Here is a 23,211-nt window from a genome sequence, read left to right as displayed (position 1 = left end):
TAGATAGTAATAAAATTTTATTTTTAAAAATTCTATTTTAAAAATTTTATTTTTAACTCTGATTTTTTTCAGTGAATTTTCATTGTTTACAATGCTATACTGTACAATTAAAATTACTGTTTATCAGTGATAATATATTGATCCTATTAAAAAGAATAAAAGATTTATTTTTATAAAAATCACCCTTTTTTTCTGTCGAAGCGATAAAATGCTATAAAAAGAAATATATCTGGTTTAATTTTAAAAAAAATTAAACTCCAAAGCTCATTCCTCGTCAATATCGGCATAAGCTTCCTGGTATTCAACTGTCAATCCTCATAAAACTTTTACAAAAGCAAAAATGCATCTGGGCATTGTACAGGAACGTTACCTGAATTTGCTGATCACCCAATGCCCAGACGCATTTTTGCTCCTGAAAAAGTCTTATGAGGATTGACACTCAAATACCAGGAAGCTTGTGCCGATTTTGATGAGGGGTGGGCTTGAAAGTCGAATCTGAGGATGATTGGCTAACTCATATTGCTTTCATGAAGGAAATCTGTATGTATTTTGGCGACTCAAGAAATCCTGGGTGGATTGCTTTCTCACACAGCTAGAGTTTAGTGTCACAATGTGATAATAATGCCACATTTTCTTAATGGGTGGTTCCAATTTTGACGTCCTATATCTCAGAATCCAGACGTATGCTCAACGTGAAACTTTTTTTTAATAATGTCTTATCATATGCTATCATTTGACATATGAATCGCTTTTAAAATCGAGGACCAAAATCCGTGCATCATTAATATATTTATTAAAATGCTTTACTGTATCTAATTATTTTAGTTGACGCGTTGCTCAGGACAGAGAGAACTCTCTTCAGACAGTCTTAATCAGCACTGTCTACGATGATAATGGGTAGCAATATTCGTACACAAATAATTGTGAGTGCATCATCATCCTGCACATTGACATGCTGCGACATTTATATATCACACAAGACGTTAATATTATTAGAGTATTGGTCACATTTTCCCATTACACCATTCGATGCGTTTTTTTCTTTTTCTTTTTTTGTTTTATTGTTAAGCACTGAGAAGAATCTCGATTGTAGATAGAAACGTTTGCGCACACACGTCAATTATTATAATTTTGTCACAATATTTATTAAATTAAAAACTTGTGTTTGAATTTTAATGTAATTTATTAAGTGACTTTTATTCACTAATTGTTTAGATAATTTACTGCTCCTATAGCTATTTCCTTAATGTAATTTATTCTTTTATTTAATATTTTTGTACATTCATTTATGTTAAATTCAAGTCTTTGTAATATTTTCTTACTTGATACATCTATTTTTAAAAAACATATCATTAACAATAGAATACCATATAAATTTAAAATTTATTATATAAATTAATAATGTGTGTGTGAATTGGTCATATGTTTTATTTTTATATATCTCGAGAATTATCTTCTGTAAAGACATTTAAACTTTCAATAATATCAATTTAAGAGGACGTATCACGAATTTATTCTACTCTCCCATCTAGTATTATAAATTTTCGAATAGTCTTGATTTTTTTATTCGTGCCTTAATATTTTTAAGTATACGTTAACTAGTTTATTATTGACATAAATTGCAAAATTAAAACATTACATGTATAACTTTTTTGTATCTATTTCTATCGTGTATCTACTGTTTTTGTTTAAAATGCCTTTATATTTTTTTGTGTACTCTGAGAAAAAAAACACGGTTACAATCCACTTTGGGGCCCACAATTAGTAAATAAATTATTTGGATTGCTCATAACTGATTTTTGCAATTAGCTATTCTATTTATTTCAAAGATTTTTAAGTTATGCTAGCCAATTCTCTCAATTAGTTTCGTCGATATTCAGTTACGCAAAGGTAATTTTTACTTAAAGGGCACTAATCAAATGTTAAGTTGCTTAACTAAAAAAAAAATAGTCAAAATTTCTCCGAAAGTAATTGCAATTTTTAGTTACGCGGAATTAAAAGTAGATTATTTACGTAAAATTAGAGTTAGAGTAATTCAAATAATTTGATTACTAATCGTGGGTCCCAAAGTGGGTTGTATCCGTGTTTTCTTTTTCCCAGAGTAGCCTCCACAGGGACTTGTCTCCCGTTAAATAAAACCATAATCTATAATTTCCAAAACTACTTTTCTTTTAAATTCTTAAATGGAAACTTGTTCGTTTACTACTTATATTTGAGAAACGAAAAATAAAAGATTAAATTTATCGTCGAAATTTCCTAGAATTCATAAACATAAAAAATTGAAGATGAAAGAAATTTCTATTCAGGTAGAGGCCTTGCGTGCAGATGCGATGAAAAGATTTCGCTGGAATCGATGAATATATCGCGAAAAACTGTACGTTTGCGGGCGTCCTTTGCCGATACATTATCGTATCGTACCCGCATACCGATGGTACTCGTCGCATTAATTAACTCTGGTCCGAGCGTTTGCTCTACGATGAAAAAGACTGGCGGAATGAAAGAAAAAAGAAAACGCAACGTGCCTTCTTTAAATAAATCGCCGGGAGTGACGGATACGGGAAGGAGAAAAGATTAACGAGCACGATGTGTCGTTCGATTCGATACGTCGAATTAACGCGAGACAGAAACGAAGCTCCGCGTATCGGTTATTAATGACTTACGGAGATCTACCAATGTAAACGTTAGCGATGCCGCGCTTACTCGTCGCGTCGCTTTGAATTCGCTTAGAGACGTTCCCTGAATACATATCTTAGACGACGCGTATATAACACATGAATTGAACCGGCAATGGTAAAAAAAAAAAAAAAAAAAAAAAAGACGATTAATTGGCCGTAATTGGGTGTAGTGACGACGTAGTCGTTTTTGAAAGCGTGTTATTACCCATACACGTGCGCGATATTACATAAAAGATCAACGCCGGGAGGAATCGTTCTCTCTCTTTAGCATATATTTCAAAACCTATGGATATATAATACATACATCCCGTTTCTTGAATACATTTAACGATTTTGCGACGCGCTGAATTTGTTTTCAGCGAACTAAATCGCTTATTGCTCGGCGGAGGTTAAACGAATTCCAGTCGCGCTCTCGTTGCGCGTAGGTAGGTATACGCGTACAAACGCGCGGAGGGCGTGGGGATGAAAAAATCAACCACCGCCCTCCGTTCCCTGAGTGGCAGGTTCACTAATACGTACCCTCGTGTTCGCCTCTCCTGCGAGCAATATCGCCCCGGTTTCTCGTCGATGTACCGAGATAGAGGAAGACAGAAACGGTAGGGTCGCCGGTTAACGATGATAGGGTAACTAGAAAGAGAAAAAGAGAGAAGAAGAGAGAGAGAGAGAGAGAGAGAGGGAAAACCCATAATGTTGGGGGAGGATCCGGCTATCTCGTGCCAATCTTCTTTGCGTTTTCTCGCACGCATATTCTTTTCCCCCTTGTTTAAGTACGTACATCGATCCGTTCGATTCACGAAATACGCCTTTCGCCAAATGTCACTGTTACGAAGTCTATAAGTGACGTAACTTTTGAAATTACATCCTTCTGCTTTGATTCCCTCGTAAAATACATTTGTTTTCGCACGCTTCTCTTTTTCCCTGCGCGATACTGGATGCTGCTGAAGCGACGAGAAAAAACCAATGTTAAAAGATGGGAAGGGGAGACGCGATGAAGGTGGAACGAGGGGATGGAAAAGCAGCGGATCCCCGAGGTAATAGCGCGAAAGTTCCGACATCGTTAATCTTGCAGTTCGTAGGTCGACGGATAGACGTATGTATGTATGTACGTGTCGGATAGCGTATACTCTCGTTGCTACGTTGAGTACATTGCGCAGCCACACCCCCGCATGATCGACAGCACGGTGGTTACAAAACTCATCCCAATCGACCTTTACATTCGTGTAAACGTCCACTTAGCGTGTCCTTTTGAATATTATCAAAATCATTGTCGGACTCGACGGATTAATCAATTTTTAATGAACCATGGAGGATTAGAAGAATAAATAGATTCAAATGAAACCATAACTTTGAAATTATCACCGGATATTGCGAAGAAAGCATCCAAAGGTAACAAAAGTAACGGACTTTTCACAAAAATATCTGAGCACGTTTATGATTTCGGATGTTTGGCATTATTGGGGTAGTCGGGCGTTACTTCGTTAGGGTTACTTCGGACCGCGGTCATGCAAAAGTTATAAGGTTTAAAAATACACAAGACGCATACAATAGTAAACTAGGAAGTAAAATAGGAGATCTATAGATTAAAAATGCGTCTTTTTAACCCATGTACCTTTTGCATAAAAATGCCTTTGTATTCGATAAATTTGTTGTCCATAGACATTTGAGCAAACGGAATGCTATTAGTGGGGGTCAACCAAGTCAAAAAATCATCCAAATTTAGCACGTTATTTGTCCGTAGCTGAGTTACCTTTTGTGCATGTTAAATTAGATGATTTTGATTGGGTGACTTCCACCAATAGCATTCCGTTTAGGGTTTCCAAACTTGGGATCCCGGTCAAATTTACAGTCCCGAAAATACTCGGGACTCAACCCTATAAATCCCAGGATTTCGGGATTGCATATATATATTATATAATACAAAAATTATACTTATTAATAATATATTTAATGTACCAATACTCAAAATAATTCCGAATAAGAGTCACTTTTATTTATTTTATATATTGATAGAGCTTCTTATTTTAAGTTTCGTGGGACAGTGCACGGTCAGGGAGAGAAGAAAGAAGAGACGCCTATAGATCTGTCTAAAAATTACTAATTATAATTAAAAACATTAATAATATGCATTTTATTGTTTTTCTAAGCTTCTAATATTCTAATTGTAACAATAAAATTATAATTTTATGAATATTGTTGCTATTTTTGTTCACATATATAAACCCGGGATTCTAGTCCCAGAATTCCGAGATTGAATGAAAAAAATCCCGTAATCCCGGATCTCGGAATTTAAAATTGTCTTCGGGATTGGAAACTCTAATTCCGTTTTCCATAAATGTCACATGAGGAAACGAGCTTTTCCATCAAAAGCTCGAATCCACCAAAGGCATCCTCGCACAAAAGGTACATGGGTTAAAAAGACGCATTCAAATAGTAATGCTGACTATAGATACTAAATAAATACATTGTCAATGTAGGGATTACCTTGAATTTTTTATCTAGAGATCTATTTTAGTTTACTATTGTATGCGTCTTTTGTGTTTTTTAAACCTTATTATTTTTGTATAGCTGTGGTTCGAAATAAATTCACGGTGCTTGCAACGCCGTGTGCCATCCGAAATCGTAAGGGCACTCAGGCATTTCGCTCTCAAAATCAGTACCTGGGACCTTTTTCAAAGAACCATCATGACACTGGTTCCGATTGTTTGATCTTCACTCCATTACTTTTCCGAAATTCTTCATTCCGAATACTGTCGTGGAATGGCACCCTGGGATAATCTAAGCTGGAACATTTTTTCTCAAATGCCTTGTTTTCGAAATATTTTACTGGTTTTGTACTTTTTACTCATCTTGTTTAATATTATTACATTTAAAATATTTATATTTAAAAAAATCTATATCTATCTAATATTTGAAAGAATTATAATGGGACAAAGATATATTTTAAATTGAGCTTAAAGTTAAACTAACGTTGGAAAAATCTCTCTTAAAAAATTATCTAAAAAACTGTAATTTGAAGAAAATTTGAAGAAATAGCTTGAAGATATTGAAAGAAAAAAAAACAATAAGTTATCCGAGAATGTTTTTTTATGCTATTAAATTTATCAGTAAATTTTAAATTACCATTACTATCATTTACTTACCTACTACTTGAATGCAAGATATGTGACATTTTAAAGAAATATCATAGATTATTTTAAAGAAGATTTTAAAAATCTATTCTAATTCATTGCTGATTTCGAAAAAAGTTGGATTTATTGGACAATAAACATTATATATAAATATATAAATAAGTCTCAAGAAAAGCTATAAAAATTTAAGATGATTATGACCTGACAATCATCTATAGTCAAACTCATATTATTGAATGCGTCTTTTTAAGCCTTATAATTTACTTATATACAGGGTCCCGGAACACCCTTAGCAACGCTCGTGAGCAGGTAGGGCACAGTAAACTGAGTAATGATACGGGACTTTTATGTTCAGTTTGACCTGCTCTATCTGCCCTAGAGAGTTGGGACGATTATTACCGGACATCTTGTAGATATGTATAATATTGTTCGCTAAGCATTTTTAATTAATATTTTAATAATTATTGCGAAAATCGCAAAATGGTATGAGACTTTTTTTGCTCAGTTTACTGTGCCCTACCTGCTCACGAGCGTTGTTAAGGGTGTTCCGGGACACCCTGTATATAGCCTTGGTCAGAAGTATTAGGCACTCTTAAATTTTCCGTATTTCTTTCTATTTTGTTAATAAAAATTTTTTAATCTTTTTAATATATAAATACTAAAAAGATTAAAAAATTTTTTAAAACTATTGATAGCACTTTAAAGCTGAAATTTCAAGCTTTAAAATGTTTTTTTAATTTTTCGTCTGTCATAATTTTTCGCCGAGTATTGACAACATGTTTCAAAAATACAGATTTAGTTTCAAAATTATGTATGTCGGCCAAAAAATGCATTCAGGCACGTCGCATATTAAAAGTGCCACCGCACTAAATTTAATTATCGACATGGAAATATTAATAAATTATGTATTTAATTTATTGTTAAGTTATTGTTATGTAGTAATTTATTGTTATTAAAATAATTTTATAAAATTCGTAATTCCGCGCGCAACATCGACATTGAATTTAATTGGGTGGTTACGAGGATTTTCTGTCATTACGGAGAATTATAAAATTATTTTAATAACAATAAATTACTACGTAACAGTAACTTAACAATAAATTAAATACATAATTTATCAATATTTCAATGTCGATAATTAAATTTAGTATGAGGGCATTTTTAATATGCGATGTGCCTGAGTGCGCGAAGTTTTGTCATGCTAATTGGTCAACTTTAAGTGTGTGTGAAGCTGGCGTATCATTTCGCGGAAAATCATAAATAATTAATAATTAATAGTTAATAATTAGGATTTTCGTCTCCAAATGACCTCAGGAATCCATCATTAACAGGTGATGCGGTAAGTCTGGGACACTCTGTATATATGTGTATATATATATATACAGTAAAAAATTGTGCGTCGATATGTTAAAATATTCTTGTGTTATCACGTTTTGATTACTACTTCAATGTAAAATAACATACAACTGATATGTTATTATTTTTATAACATTTTTAAGTGTTATATTTATGTCGACTTTACACTTTTTGTATGTTTCTTAAAAATGGAATATTATTTTGAGTGCCTTTAACAATCGTTTCAATCAACATGTTTCAAAATTAATTTAACATTCTAAGAAAAGTTAAAATAAATCTTCGAATAAGCATGAATTTTAAAATGTTCTATCAACATTTCTTACAAGTTATTGTAACTACTCTTTCATGTAGTTTTTAATTAATTTATATGTTATTTTTACATCACACTTAAAGTCACAATAACAGAAGTAAATGTAAAGTTTTGTGTGAATTACTTAACATTTCTAATTTGTCAATAAGTAACACAATAAACGAGTTATTTTAACTTAAAATTTAGAGTGAACTTTCTAGGACATGCAAAAAATGTTAAAATTAACATTACATAAAACGACACCAAACATGACGTAAATCGAATTATTTTTAATTAATATGTATGGTTAATCTAATTAAAAATTATTCGATTTATGTCGTACTTATGTTTTATATGTATAGTGTCATTTTTTAATCGCAAATAAAACTTATTAATCCAATAAATTACTTTTAAATTAACAAAATACGAAATAAAAATTATTTGATTTTATTCGCTATTATAAAATTATATATATACATATGGGACATTCATTCTAAACCGGATCACTCTTTGTTACAAAATTGTCTTCGACGTAAAAAAATCTCCTTGCAAACAAATGTAGTTGCAGGCATAAGCTATATCGAAAGCCATGTGAGCTTTTGAAAAATTCAAGATGACAGATCTAAAATACAGCGGGTCTAATATCATTGTATAAAATTAAATCTCGTTATTACATTGTTTTATACGGTATGTCATAAATATATGAGAAAATCGGCTGATTTTTTAACGAGATTCAATTTTATACAATGATATTGGACCTGCTGTATTAGATCTGTCGTCTTGAATTTTTCAAAAGCCCACGTGGCTTTTGATAGCTTTATGCCTACAATTACATTTGTATGCAAGATTTTTTTACGTCGAATACAATTTTGGAACGAAGGGTGATTCGGTTTAGAAAAAAATGTTTCATATATGTTATATTTTATTGGTAATAAAACGACCGTATGTTCATGCTAGATCCATATTAATTATTTTAAGTCTCAATAAAGTACGACACATTATTGCGTATGATCTTTTTTTCATTTTTTCATTTTAATATTTATTATTGGAGTAATATACACATATATATCTTATTAAAGTACTTTTATTGAAATCATTAAAACATTAAATTTTATGTGAAATAAATTGAGCATTTTTTATACATACATACATTGTATATATATATATATATATATATATATATATATATATATATATATATATATATATATATATACACGTATATATATTACTTCATAATATATGTTAAAGTGAAAAAAGATCACGCGCAGTTGCAGTTAATAATATGTAATAAAATATTAATAAATGTATATGTGTATGTTTCGTACTTTTGAGATCCGCAATTATGGATCTAGCACGGACGCGAACCATAATTTGTGGATCTAGCATGGACGCGAACCGCTGGAAAGTCGATCCAGCTACGTAGTTCCATCGGCTCTAAAATCGATCCAGTTAGCGCCACTGTACCGCGGTGAAAATGGGTTCCCTCAAAAACGGCTTCATGGCGCCTCTCAGGCTTCTCTCTGACAGTGGTTACATTTCCAGTTATCCGCAGTCGGACTTAAAATTTTCGGTTCTTTGAAGAAATTACTTTTTTTATACAAAAGACTTTTTTATTATTAGCAACCTTATAAAAACAACGATGCAAGGCCTATCTAAAAACATTCAAAAATAGAAAACAATACGTGTCCCATCGTCATCAAAGAGGTTGCAATATATATATATACGAAGCTATGTATTCCTTGCATGATTGATATATATTTCATTTTTTTTTACAATTCACAATCAGGCGATATAATATATTATCATATAAACGGTGACGTGGTGACGAACCACGCTATAGTAATTAATGTGCTCTTTTCCCTGGCATCGAAAAGTATACGACGAAGTAACATCAAGTAGCGGTTACGTTGTGCGACGTTCAGAATTATCTCGGCAAGAAAGCATGTCTTACTCGAGCGAACTGTCAAGTTCTCAGGAATATTTGAGTTTCCGTAGCTCGGTACCACTGAGAAAGATCGTCGTCGATGCCGACGGCACCAAGGTATTATTTTATTTTATTTATTTTTGTGTTTAAAAAATTTGTCAACACTGATAAAATAACTATTTATTGATGTTTATCTTGTTTTGTTTTTTATGACAGTATTGTGTCTAGTAAAGATGCAACACTTTGTGATTTTAAAACTATTTGAACGTCGAAGAAAATAACAAAATAGTAACTAACTTTATATCTTTATGGAAATGCAATTGTTTCAGGGATGGAAGGTGTACGATTCCAATCCAAAAACTGTCAAGTGCCCGCTTATATGTCTTCCACCAGTCTGTGGCACTGCTGATATCTTTTTTAGGCAAATATTAAGCCTGGCTGCCAAAGGTTATAGAGTTATATCAGTGAGTTTAATGTAAAAGCATTTAAATGTATATGCAAAGTAGTGTAAAAGATTTTGTTTACATCATATTGATGCAACAGTTGACCTGTAACGCTTGACCCAGGAAGTTCACCTTTATAGGCTGAGCCACCGGTATATTGGAGTATAAAAGAATGGTGTGATGGATTCAGAAAACTATTGGATTACCTGGAACTTGACAAGGTCCATCTTTTTGGTGCTTCGTTAGGTTAGAACGTATAAGCAAAATATTTATTTTTAAATTCATATGCAATCTTACAAATAAAATGCATAATTAATAAATTTTATATTCGCAGGTGGTTTTCTGGCGCAGAAGTTTACAGAAATAAATGTGCACTGTCCCAGAGTAGTATCTTTAATTTTGTGCAATACTTTTACTGATACATCTGTATTTAGTTACAACGATTCCGCAGCAGTGTAAGTAAATCATTGTATTATTTATAAAATAATTTACTCAATCAATTTTATATTGGTTCCCTGTTATTATTATATTTCTTATGTTTGCAGTTTTTGGATTTTACCTTCGTTGGTACTAAAGAAAATGGTAATGGGAAATTTTGCAACAGAAAAGGTTGATGAAGAAATTGTAGAGGCAATCGATTTTATGGTAGAACGGGTATGAATCTCTATTTTCTTGAAAAATTGTGGAAAGACAAGGGAAATATATACAGAATATTTTGTTTGAAAAATTATTTTCAATTCTATATATATATATATTTCTCACAATTTTTTATAATTTTTAGCTGGAGAGCTTAACACAACCTGAATTAGCATCTCGTTTAACAATGAATTGCATAAATTGTTATGTACAACCTCAAAAGATATGTCATTTACCAGTGACAATAATAGACGTTTTTGATGAATATGCTTTATCAAATGCTGTTAGAGAAGAAATGTATAAATGCTATCCGAATGCAAAATTGGCTCATTTGAAAAGCGGTGGAAATTTTCCATACTTGAGTCGATCTGCCGAAGTTAATTTGCATTTACAGGTAAATTTCTAAAGTGATTAAATAAAATTTTTTATTATTGATAATTGATAAAGCATCAGAGATTTGTTTTCAGATACATTTAAGACAGTTTGAGGGCACCGAATATGCAGCCTCAGAAAAGACTAAAACTTAGCATAATACGTTTATGTTAGGAAAAATTAAATATTGATCAAAGACAAAGAAGGATTCCATTATTCATAGGAAGATATTAAAAATATATGGATAATATAAAACGATATTAAAAATATGAATATTTATAAGAGGATATTAAAATTCGAGACAAACATACAAATATTTTTTATCGAATTAAAGATTTGATTTGATTGACATGTTTCAATTTAGCTTTTAATAAAGTAATTTGTAACAATGTCCAAATATTACACATGATATGATGCATAGCACTGTTTTTAAATTCTTTATGTCAAATACATGTATTTTAGTTCCTGAAATATAAAGAGCATTTATATTTTATAATATTCTGATTTTCTTTTACCTGAAAAAATATTCTATTATCGCAAGCTAAAACAAAAATAAATGCATTTTTACTAACAAGTATACTTTTCTACAAATTCTTTTATTATATATAAATAATTATTATAAATATTTATTATATATAAATAATTTTAGCATTTCCAAAATAAATTTTTTTAAACGTCTATAATAACAAGAATTCACGACTAAATATTTTCAAACTTTATGCAATGCGAATCTATTTAGGCGTGCAATTTTTAACTGTGTATTTTATCCATTTTTTTTCGTTCTTATTCTCTTGAGGTCTAGTATGTATTTTAAAGCAACACAATTATGGTGTGCAAAGTGAGACGTTGACCATAGTTTGCTAGGTCGTCTGACCGGGAGACCGTATAAGAACTAGCTTGGTATCGATTTCCTCATGTGTACTCGCTCGTATTTCTCTTGCAATCTCGTATTACATGGCCTGTCCAGTATACGTATACAACATTATTGTCTGTATTAGTTTCCTTTAAATTTTTCTTTTTCCCGTTGATTTTTTAATAATATTTTAATTGGCTAATATTGTATACATAATTTTAAATCACTGACACATCAAAGATTTATTTTCATGATTTTATATAATAATTGCATAATGTATATTGTATAAATCTCTCTACAAAAAATGCTAAAGAATTTTTAATTACATATGGAGTTTCATCGAAATATCTAAATTAACAAAAAAGAATTCACCTGTAAAATTTATTCATAAATATTAAACTTGTTCAAAAATATTCACACATACATAAACATTATGGATATTATCTGATATTTTTTACGTAAAAATGAAAAAGTGCTTTATTAAAAAGATTAATGAGAGTTTTGATTTGTTCGACATGTGAGATTCACATGCAGATAAGATTATCGTTATCATACTTGTAGCCAATATTGTCCCATAAATAATCTTCCTGTTGAATTGGCATAATCTCTCTCTTGTAAAGAACGACGTATGTGTATAATGCACGTCTCAAAGCTCAGTCTGTCACCTGCACGCAACGCAGCCGGTATGCGATCGCGATAGTGTGTCCATCGTGATGAATAGAAAATTTTTTAATAACTTTAAAGTCCGTATCAAATTAAACATCAAAAGATTAAAGATTGAAGATTGAAGATTAAAAATTGGAATTTAACTAATTAAAATAAAAGGAGATAAAATTTCTTCTGACCGATCAATTTCCAATCTTCATTCTTTAATCTTCATGTGCATAGTTCACAATAAGGCACGTATCAATCCGACACGTTTCAAAACATTGATCGTTCGGATTGATACATCACGTAAACTGCAAACTGATTATTTTTTCAACAAATTTTAGCAACTTCTTTTTCAATCGTAAAGTGAGGCACGTGTTGGCAAGGTGGTGTTTCTTGTTCGTTTTTTCATTTTTTTGTGCAATTTAGTTTCTGAAATTTAAAAAAAGATTCTCAAGCTTTCTCTCTTTGTCGATTACTGTGTTGTCTGATCGTATTGTCTGTAAAATATTAGATTGATTAATTTTTTGAAGCTGTATGTTAAATTTCTAAAATATGTATACGTGTGCGCATATATTTTATTTTAATATTTAAAAATTTTTTGCCAGAGTTTTTAGAGACTTTTCCTGTAATTTGTCACCCTTAATGAGTCATATAGCGAATAATTGGATCGAAGCGGCTACATCATTATTATTGTAATAAGACATTCTATTATCGACATATGCTCTATATCTAATCCCTCGTATGACATTACGAAACGTGTTGATACATATGTTTTTCACAAACTTATCTGTAACTATCACGCAACCGTCCTAACAAGAATTATCCTAAGGGGAAATAGCTTGCAGCAAAATATAATCAAGTGAAAGGAACGCTAACCACAGGTTTACCTTAAAAAGAAACAACGTCGTTAAAAAAATGTTTATTTTCATATTTATTACAGTACAGTTAAGTGTTAAGTATTAGAATATTTTATTATCTAATTGTCAAACTTGACTTGTTTCTATCTACGCTATGCGTTATCATCAGTAATCTTTTTTCCCAAGTGGTATCTCCTGTTAAATTTTAATCATCCAGATTTCATTTTCTTGTAGATTACTTTTCGAGAGCGCGATAAATTGGAATAATATCATAATGGATTCGCCAGAATCCTGAAAGGTTTCACTTCTGCGTAAATCCTGGAAAATATACGCACTCTTAAAAAAAAAAAAAAAATGGATAACGTCAGCGAGCGAACGCGTCTCGTGGACAGCGGGAGGATAGCGACGTCCACGAAATTCGCTTACGCTCTTGGACACGTCTTCAACGACCTGGCGGCCGCCATGTGGTTCACCTACACTCTAATCTATCTTCAACGAGTGGCATTGTTAGAACCTGTCATCGCCGGTGCGCTTATGCTCCTAGGTACGCGTGCAATTATTTATACACGTGTGAATGACGTTATCATAGTCAACGATTGATTAATGTCGAAACAATTTTCATTCAAGGACAAGTCATCGACGCAATTGCGACGCCTGTATTTGGTTTCCTGGTCGATCGTTACAGCAAGAAGAAGATCTGGCACGTTGTCGGTTCTGTCATGGTCACTCTGTCCTTTCCCATAATATTCGGCGGTTTCGCCAATTCGTCCATTACAACGGTCATGGTTTTATACGTAATGAGTATTACAATATTTCAAATAGGCTGGGCGGCCGTACAGATCTCTCATCTATCAATGATTCCCTCGTTAACTAATTCTCTCCTGGCTCGAGCTGATTTGACTGCAATAAGGTATGTGAATTGTAACAAGGTCTTTTTTCTCTCCCCCCCTTTCTTTACTTTATCCCTGTTCGCGAATTAAATCAAGATAAATTTGATTATAGATACTCTGCCCAAGTTAGCGCGGCCGTGGTAGTTTTTATAGTTACGTGGATAGTTTTACCAACTAGTGAAGAATCGATGGTTCAGTCATTGAATCAGCAGGACGAATATAAATTCAGAGTACGTAGGAAGAAGCCGCGCGTCGAAAAAGAAATTATAAGAGAAAGTTCTCTGAAAGAAGAGAACGCTACAACGCGTTATAACATTCGTTTTATGTAATTTACAGAATATTGTCCTGGTTCTCACGAGCCTCGGTCTGACCGCGACCGTTTTTTTTCACATTTTTCTAAAAACGAATCTCTTGGAACGAGCAACATCCCCGAAAGGGAACATCGAGGAGCGAATTGGATTGTCGAATCGTCGAATATCATGGATCGATATCACGATCTTGTTGAGAGTCGCGATGCTCTACGTAGCGAGTAGATTGTTCATTACTCTCAGCACAGTGTATCTGCCATTGTATATAGAGGAGACCGAAATTGGCGGGAAGCAGGCTTTGGCCACTGTGCCATTGGTCTCGTATGTATCTTCGTTCGTGGCCGCTTTGTTACTTAAATACATCAACAGAAGTTGCGGTACCAAGGTAAGTCTTTGATGATACTTTCTTAAATAGAATCATTGTATTGTCATCGACAGGTAGTATTTTCGGTAGCGCTGCAAACAATGAAATATATCACTGAAAAGAATTAATTGATAACGGCTCCTTTCAATCATCGATAAAAGAATTGATTATGATTTAAATTAATTAATCGATAAGGACTCCTTGCAATCAAATAATATTTTAAAATGTACATCTTATATATATATATATACAATATTTAAAAAGTCAATATCAAATATTAATTTAAATATGATTATATGGGTTATTTTCCGTCATTTCTTAAATTTTATTTTTTCTAAAAAAAGCAATGCAAAAATTATTATATTATTATATTCTTCTAATTATTTTTTAATTTCATTAAAGAAATATCTGAGTTTGAGTAAAAAAAAGTGTATGTATATAATTCTAAATTTGAATATTTAGTTCAAAGAAATCAGCGAATATTTCACTGCTTCCAATGACATTTGGACTGATTCTACTTAAGTGACTAGAGAGGAAGAAGAAAAAAGCAAAAAAGGATATATTAATATTCGCATGTCGCTGAATCGAAAATAGGTGTGCTACTTTCTCGGCGCTACGATTGGATTAGCGGCGGCAGTCGTTACGGAATTTGTCACGGGTAACACAACGGTCGTATACGTCATCGCCGTGTTAATTGGCGCGGGAAGCTCCATTACGATGGTCACCGCATTGAGCGTCACCGCCGAATTAATCGGCTCCAGAACGGAACGTAGCGCGCTCGTGTATTCCATCGTCACGTTCCTCGATAAAATCATCACCGGCCTCGTGGTGATATTCATCGAGAAGTGGTGAGTGATGTCCCCCCCTCCCCCCTCCCCCTCCCCCCTCCCCCCCGGTGCGGATTGAATTTTATTTAATTAAACAAGTTGCAATTTTATATATGCGATATATTGATTCGCGCGCGCACAAAGAGAAAGAGAGAGAGAGAGAGAGAGAGAGAGAGAGAGAGAGAGAGAGAGAGAGAGAGCCATGGATATATAGAATATTAAATTTATTCCGTAGAAAATTTATTTTTAACGACGTCGGATTGCGAACGGAATTTCATATCGGTTTATTTCATTATTCATACATATATCCGTTTATCAATATTTTTTATTTTTTTTTCCAGGAGATGCAGCGACAAAGAAATTTGTTTCAATTATAACCGCGACACATTGTCCATCGTGTGCGCTTCCTCGATGATACTGGGACTTATAACTCTGATATCTGTATCCCGTTGCCTAACTTGAGACAGAATGACGGATCGATAATGCCTTTCGCATTATCTCTGTATAGGTAATTTAATTTATCTTCTCGTTGAACATACATCAAGCGATATATAAAAGCGCATATTGTATATTGACGACGCTCTATTATTTCATTTTTTTTTTTTTTTATACTCGTGATGTCTTTATATCAGGGTTACAATAAAAAAAATCCATTATCTTTCTTACCTTTTTTTTTTCTTTTTATACTCGTGTTATCATTTTACGTGTTAAAAGTTCAGAAGAATTTAAAAAAAAAAAAAAAAAAGAAAAAAAAAAAACTATTACCTCTCTAATCTCTCCTCTTTTCGATTTATCGATCTCGAGATCAGCCGTCGTTTCTTTATTAATTTGACTCAAGCACGTCAGATGTCGCCGGGTGTGCGTTTTACGAAACGTTCGGTAGAAAAGGCGCGTCGCCATCGCGGCGATGGCGCGAGAGTACGATGACCCGCTTGTTCGCACGTTACATACCGCGCTGGCTCGTCGCGGTTGCGTCGTAGTACGTCAAGGCGGAGAGGCACATTCGCTTTATCGTGCGTACAAAGCTTACCGGGAAGTAAGAGGTAGGAGGGAGAGCGTAGACGGGGCGGCGAGCCATTGCGCAGACGCCTATTTTGTTTGGCTGGCGTGGGGCTGGCGGTGAGACAGAGGGAGGGGGGAGTCGCGCGGACGCACGTTCACGGGGCATGGCGTGGTGCGCGTTCTAGTAAACAAGTTGTGTGTGTCGAGTCGCGCGGGGAATCTCGCGCGTCCCGAACCAACGATCGCGCATTAACCGTATATTTGTTCGCTAACGAGACACGGCTGTTTGGTCGCGCGTCGCAACGTCGTCGTCGTCGTCGTCGTCTGCAGAAATCTCCCTCTATTCAGAGATGGAGATGAGAAACGGTCGAGGAATAAATAAATGATAATTAGCTCGGACGTACGAAGCGACTCGATACCATTTGCCGCGGACCGTCTCGGTGTGTTTTACGTGGGTGTAAGTGTGTTGTTTCTCTCGTCTCTCGTTTGCGAAGAAAAGTGTTTACAGTGCTCGCCGTACCGGATCTCTCTCTTTCTCTCTCTCTCTCTCTTTCTCTCTCTCTCTCTCTCTCTCTCTCTCTCTCTCTCTCTTTCTCTCTCTGTCTATCTCTTAATCGAGGCTCAACGGCGACTTTCGATCCGGAGGCGAGACAAGGGAGTCGTCGGCGCGACGGAGGTGATGACTCCGAGACACGTTCGTCCGAGTTCCCGACGGAGTGGACGCCGCGTTCCAGGTGAGTGCCTTTCTTCCTTCTCCTCCGCTTTCTTCTTCGCGTCATCTTTGGTCGCTTTTTCTTCTTTTTCGCCGCACGCGCGCGCGCGCCAGACGACACGCGTCTCTTTTACATGTGACGTATTTCTCATCTGCGATTCGGTTATTATCGCGCTAAATTCCGTGCAATATTGATTCTCGCGCTCCTTTTTCTGTCGTAAAACGTGTTTTCAGCTTTTGTTTTTGACTTTCGTTTTCGACTTTCGACCGTGGAGATGCTTCTCTTCTCCTCTCCCCCCCCCCTCTCTCTCTCTCTCTCTCTCTACATATATATATATATATATATATATATATGTATGTATATGTGTGTGTGTATTTATGTATGCATATATGTCTAAATTTTCTGTTAAGATTTTTCTATTAAAAAAAAAAAAAAAATAATACTCCGAATCGCCCTTTTCTCATTTCGTCCTCGGTAAAAAAAAAAAGGTACGATCGGAGAAAGAGCGAGAAGGAGGTTAGGCAAAAGGTGCGCGCAGGTAACACTCGAAATTTTTTCGGAGCGTTGCGTCGTTCCTCTGGGCGTTGTTCCTCTCGCAACCGGACGCTACATTGTGGAGCTGCCGACGAAAAGGTGCTTTTCGTACGGAACACGCGTGCTTTCACGCGCGTATTAATGGCTTCCAAACGCGCCGTGTAAATTATTCGTTCGTTTGCGAGAAGAGAATAGAGAAAGATAGATAGATAGAGAGAGAAAGAGAGAGAGGGATAGGGAGAGAGTGAGAGGGGCGAGGGAAAGGAGAAGGGGAGAGAAAGAGAGGAAGCGAAACGGCTCGACGTAGGAGGCGGCGGCAGCGATTTTTTTTTCGTCGAAGGAAGATACGCGTAGGCGGTCGTTATTTTTCTTTCGAATCTCAAAGCTAGACGCGCACGACGTCGTTTTGCTGCGGGTAAAATCGACGGCATGTCGATAGGGGACGGCGTGACGACGGCGATTAGATGGCGATATTTCTCTCTTTAGTCACTGACCTCGCGGCTGTTCGGCTAACCTCGTTCGCCGTCGCCGTCGCCGCGCCGTCGCGTCGCGAGAGCGAACGTCCCCATGCAGCATGGAACATTGGCAGCAACATTGCCGCAATGTTGCTGCGATGTTCCGTGCCGTATGGGTCGCGAGTCGCGACGACGGCGCTCCGTTTTTGGAAGAGAGAGAGAGAGAGAGAGAGAGAAAGAGAAGGACCGCACGTCTCGTGCGGACCGTGAGTTTCGGCACGACGCACGACTTTGTCGTCTCGCTGCCGAGACCCGATTTCAGTTAACATCAAAGCATTCTTTGCCGAGAGAAAGCACAAAGAAAGTCCATTCTTTATGCTCTTTTAGATTATTATCGTATTATATATTGTCCTTCACCCAAGCCTCTTTCTAAAGTGTCTCTATTATCCTCGATAGTCGATTTATAAAACTAAGTTTGCTAGCATTAACAACAAACGCTGCATCCGTCTCTCTCTCTCTCTCTCTCTCTCTCGTCTTTTTAAAAAAAAAATTCTCTTTTAAGCTAATGCAAAAACGAGATATTCAATCTTTCGGAAAATTGATCTGTCAACAGATGTTCGTGAAACACGTGTGTTGATAGTTTTTGATCATGAGAGTTTCTATAAGATTATCTTAATGACGAGTTTGATTTTAATTCTGCTGAATTGAAGTAATGCAAATTTTCAGTCTTGTAGACGCGTTGGAAGTCGAGAAGACGCCGCTCGTTATACCAGCCCCTTTCTCGTCTAACCGTATCGTCCGAAAATGGAGGCCGTTCCTTTTCGCGATTATTTCCGAGTCGGCGAACGATGCGACGACACGAGAGTATCGATCGAACGTTCTGTTCGTTGATTTCTAATAAGATACGTTTGATAAGTTTGATTGATAGTAAGTACGTATGCTCGTATTCTCTGTTATAGTTATTGAATTAAAAATTCAAAAACTATTATAATATATATTCGAGGGAAGAAAAAAAAAACGCATACATTTATATTACGAAAATAAGATACTCAGGGAGAATATCGATTCTTCAGATGACATATAGAAATCGATTAATTGATTCTTATGTCGTTATTTCGCGCTTTATTGCTGAAAATGCGCCTTCTTATTGAGCTGGCGGCACAAAAAATAACGCGGAACCGCGCGAGTAACGATGACTTTTACGACATCGTAGACATCGGGCAGAGGTTGTTGCCTGAGGTATGCCTTAACTGAAGCGAAATAAGTAAAAAGTTTGCTGGACGTTTAGCCTTGGAAATATTCGTAAAAATGCTATTGGATTATTGACGGCTGACATTAACGACAGGTAATAACGTCGAGCTACACTGCCTCGCGTTTTGTCATTCTTATAAGCGTTAGAGATGCGTTTATTCTTTGTCTGTCGTCGCAAATCACGAGAGGACGCCAGTACTTTTTTTTTTGTTGGAATTGTCAGAGAGACACTTTATTTCTGGCAAAAATGAATCTGTGCGCCAATGCGATGATATTTCAGAATTTTATAATATTCAGTGAGATCAAAGACTGTCTCTGAAATTATCAATATATCTCGTAATGTCAACATGTATTTGCTGTCACCTTAGCCATACGCTTTTACCATTAAAAAAATCAAATTTGCGAGTTTGAAAAATCACTATAATAATATATTTAATTTTAATTATCGAAAGATAAAAATTCTATTTTCCACGTAACCAACTAGACCACATTTTATAAATTATATATAATTATAATTATATATGATTTATAAAATGTAGTCTAGTTGGTTATGTGAAAAGTAGAATTTCTATTCTTCGATAGTTAAAATTTTAAGAAAGAACTACAGGAATACTAGGTACATGTTAAAGGTTAATGCATATGTTATATGTATTTCGAGATTTATGAATTTAACAAGTGCATAAAGCACTTTTAGCCTTTTAAAATATAAAATAAATTAATTAACAATTTTAAATAAATAAATTAAATAAATTATCAAAAAAAAATTTAATTAAATATTTGATTTGTAAATATAATATCTCAAAATAATAAATATTATTTTATACTTTGAATTAATTTTTTTATAGTGATTGTATCATGAAAATTTTATAATGACTATACACAAAAATCCACGAAAAATTTTAATTCTAGAGAGTAAATCTTTAATTCTAAATTAATTATTAATTTCATCTTTTAAAAGGCTAAAAGTACTTTGTGCAATGTCAAATTCATCATGAATCTCGAAATATATTACATATGTTAAGTTTTGATACAAAGGGGTCGCGTGTAGTTTCTCCTTAAGAAAGATTTAAGCTAATCTAAAAATTCTAAGGTTTCGCGATTTTTAACTATTTGACCTGATCTGGCCTAAACGTCTCATATATCTGGCCTGACCTAAGCATGTTACACACAAAGTGAGTCAGCAAACGCAGTAGAACGATAAAAGCGGTGATTTCTCTTGGAAAAATAAGTCGAAAACGTGAAATAATTTTTTTTTTCCATACGAAACTTTATATAAGAAAAAAATTGACTTTGAAATTTGAAACATTAATAATAACACATTTAAAATTTGATTAATTCGTACAGTTGTTACGTTATATAAATCTCGTCAAGTTCGATGGGGGGATTGTTAATATATAAATATAAAATAAATATATAAGATCAATTTATATACAATATTATTAAAAAGAAATCTATCTAAAATATATACAAGACAAACTTTAATTTTCTTTTTTTTTTTTCAATAGGAGGAGAGATTCTAATAAAAGCATTGTCTCTCTTTCGCGAAATAATTTCAGACAATCATCTTTTGATTTATAGTATTATGTTTTCCCGATCCATCTTATATGCCTGCGTGTCAATTGACGAGAGGTTGGAGTTTATTCGAACGAACGATAAAACAAGTGTTTTTAATTGTTTATAACTGGAAGCTATATTTTATTGTCGCCTGCTGTTTTCGCCTGACAATACTAATCCACAGAAACGACGATGACGTCTAACAGCCGACTCCGCTCGCTGTATCGTAATTGGATAGCTTGCTCCCCGAGCGAAAGAGAACTACGCCAACGATGGCACGGAATGTCACCGCTACTGCTGTTGCGCTATTAACACGTACCAAGGGCACATGCGCCCAACCGGACGATTGGTCGGTATTGTTATTACGCTAAAGAGAACCCGTGATTCCGAATCTGTTGCGTCATCATATTTTTACGAGACACGAGCGTGAAATAAAAATTGCACGAAATTTCGTGCAATCGAATTGACAGAAGAATTGACAGAAGCGCATAGAAATCTCGACTCTGGAGTAATCGAGGAAAGATCTTACTAAAGTAAACGATCCTTCTCGCATCTAGATAGCTAATTCTCCCCGACTAATGGCTAAATCTCCCGTATAAGAGAGACGATTTCTCAAGACTGTCGACGACGATAATTGCTAAGAGAGCGTGCTTTCGTGGCGCATTCCCGCGCTGCGCGCCGCTTATGCATACATTGTTGCACACAATTTTCCACATACTACTCTTTGTACAACGTAAAGCCATCAACGCCAAGCTCGTCGTGCAGCTGCGTGCCTCGTTAGCTATACTAATAACCATTTTTAAAACAATTTTTTTATAATTATACGTTGTGCTTGGCCTTGTTCGTTTTTATAATTTTTCCAATCGAAAAGTAAACATAATCGTATATCTATTATCTTATTATTTGTTTTTTGTAGAGAAATTTCAATTTAATATATTTACATATGTAGAGAACAACACGGTATGAGCGGTTTAATTAGAGATCGAATTGCAATTCGCTCGCTAATTCGTTTATTGCCTTTTATATTATCGTCAAGTATATTGTCAACCGTGTCAATTGCAACGGTGCTTTCATTCTTAGAAAATTGTTTAAGCGCATTGCTCGTTTTGCAATAATTAATAATGCATTCACGACGGCATGATTACGAAGCGATTAGCAATCGCTTCGTAATCATGCCGCTGTAAATAGTCGTAATTAGTAATATGACATTATTCAAGCTGAATGAATTATCATGCTATTAAAACGACATTGGCTCGCGACATGAGAAAAAAGTCAAACTTCAAGGGTAGTAATTACGTCTTTCCGATTGAAAAAAAAAAAATTGCCGATTTATAACATTTATATTCAAGGAGGCTAAAGGTTTATTAAAGTGATCACGTTATTTCAATTTTGTTCAAAAGACAAATTATTCCACGTTTTGCGATCATTTTTCCTACATACTTGGTGCCAAGTCCCAACTCTGTTGAGGAGTTGAGGACCCTCACGCGACGTGTATTTTCTATCCTTATCGCTCACCGATCTTTTCGTTAATTCGTCAGCGTGAATACAATTGACCCGTTTATCGCTAGGAGAAACTCGTAAAGCACGTTCGTCGTAAAATAAACGGCCGTGCGTTTTACTTAGTTTTTTTTGCTAAGGACAGTTTTTTGCGCCGGTAAACGGTAACCCTGTCGACGCTAAATCAGCGTTTTCAATGTTGAAGAACCGACTCTGTTCGTGTCCGCGCTCGCATCTCGATCGTGCATTTTACTTAGTTAGATGTATAAAATGGAATGTAAACCGCATTCCACGCAAGGCGAGTACCGGGTGTCCCGAGAGTACATCGCCGAGCGAGTGAAAGGGGGAAGAAAGGAAGGAAGGAAGGTAGGTAGGTAGGTTTTGTGCGGCTTGTAACGACGACGAGAGGCAAAACGGCCTGTGTCGACGTCACCCTTCTTCCATCGAAGTCGTCGTTAAATATGCAAACTTGCGCCGGTGTCTATATATATATATGTGACTTACACACGTGTGTGGATACGTATCTTCCTGGAACTATATTTCATATCTGCGCGTGTGTGCATTTTGAGAGCACCGTATGGTGCCAAAACTATTCGCACGCTCCGAAATGGAAATCCAACGCAGTTGTC

The 23,211-nt window shown here is 34.9% G+C and overlaps 3 protein-coding genes across 3 annotated transcripts in view; all 3 read left to right on the top strand.

The window, feature by feature from the left end:
• The first annotated feature begins 8,959 nt into the window (after positions 1 to 8,959).
• On the top strand, positions 8,960 to 11,272 carry LOC140670111 (maspardin). The gene is made up of 8 exons (XM_072900612.1): positions 8,960 to 9,155; positions 9,238 to 9,492; positions 9,705 to 9,839; positions 9,959 to 10,064; positions 10,153 to 10,273; positions 10,364 to 10,472; positions 10,600 to 10,848; positions 10,922 to 11,272. The coding sequence occupies exons 2-8, from the start codon at positions 9,298 to 9,300 to the stop codon at positions 10,979 to 10,981; spliced, it is 975 nt and encodes a 324-aa protein (XP_072756713.1). The 5' UTR covers positions 8,960 to 9,155; positions 9,238 to 9,297; the 3' UTR covers positions 10,982 to 11,272.
• A 2,269-nt stretch (positions 11,273 to 13,541) lies between these two features.
• On the top strand, positions 13,542 to 22,949 carry LOC140669951 (major facilitator superfamily domain-containing protein 12). Its single transcript, XM_072900206.1, has 6 exons — positions 13,542 to 13,731; positions 13,815 to 14,097; positions 14,190 to 14,307; positions 14,414 to 14,770; positions 15,344 to 15,597; positions 15,918 to 22,949. The coding sequence occupies exons 1-6, from the start codon at positions 13,542 to 13,544 to the stop codon at positions 16,036 to 16,038; spliced, it is 1,323 nt and encodes a 440-aa protein (XP_072756307.1). The 3' UTR covers positions 16,039 to 22,949.
• Inr-2 (insulin-like receptor-like) overlaps positions 17,172 to 23,211 on the top strand; it is a 48,505-nt gene continuing 42,465 nt past the window's right edge. Inside the window, exon 1 of the mRNA XM_072900195.1 lies at positions 17,172 to 17,312. The gene's annotated coding sequence lies outside the window, so the exon portion shown is untranslated. The remainder of the gene's footprint in view (positions 17,313 to 23,211) is intronic.

The sequence above is a fragment of the Anoplolepis gracilipes genome, chromosome 10, assembly GCF_047496725.1.
Source record: "Anoplolepis gracilipes chromosome 10, ASM4749672v1, whole genome shotgun sequence".
Lineage (NCBI taxonomy): Eukaryota > Metazoa > Arthropoda > Insecta > Hymenoptera > Formicidae > Anoplolepis > Anoplolepis gracilipes.
This window is presented reverse-complemented; position numbering and strand designations above follow the sequence as displayed.

Excerpts from the sequence above, each read along its gene's own strand:
- LOC140670111 (XM_072900612.1), top strand. The coding sequence starts at position 9,298 with ATGTGCTCTTTTCCCTGGCATCGAAAAGTATACGACGAAGTAACATCA. Across the intron at positions 9,493-9,704 it reads TCGATGCCGACGGCACCAAG|GGATGGAAGGTGTACGATTC; the intron begins GTATTATTTTAT and ends CAATTGTTTCAG. Across the intron at positions 10,473-10,599 it reads TCGATTTTATGGTAGAACGG|CTGGAGAGCTTAACACAACC; the intron begins GTATGAATCTCT and ends TATAATTTTTAG.
- LOC140669951 (XM_072900206.1), top strand. The coding sequence starts at position 13,542 with ATGGATAACGTCAGCGAGCGAACGCGTCTCGTGGACAGCGGGAGGATA. Across the intron at positions 13,732-13,814 it reads CGGTGCGCTTATGCTCCTAG|GACAAGTCATCGACGCAATT; the intron begins GTACGCGTGCAA and ends TTTTCATTCAAG. Across the intron at positions 14,308-14,413 it reads AGGACGAATATAAATTCAGA|AATATTGTCCTGGTTCTCAC; the intron begins GTACGTAGGAAG and ends TGTAATTTACAG.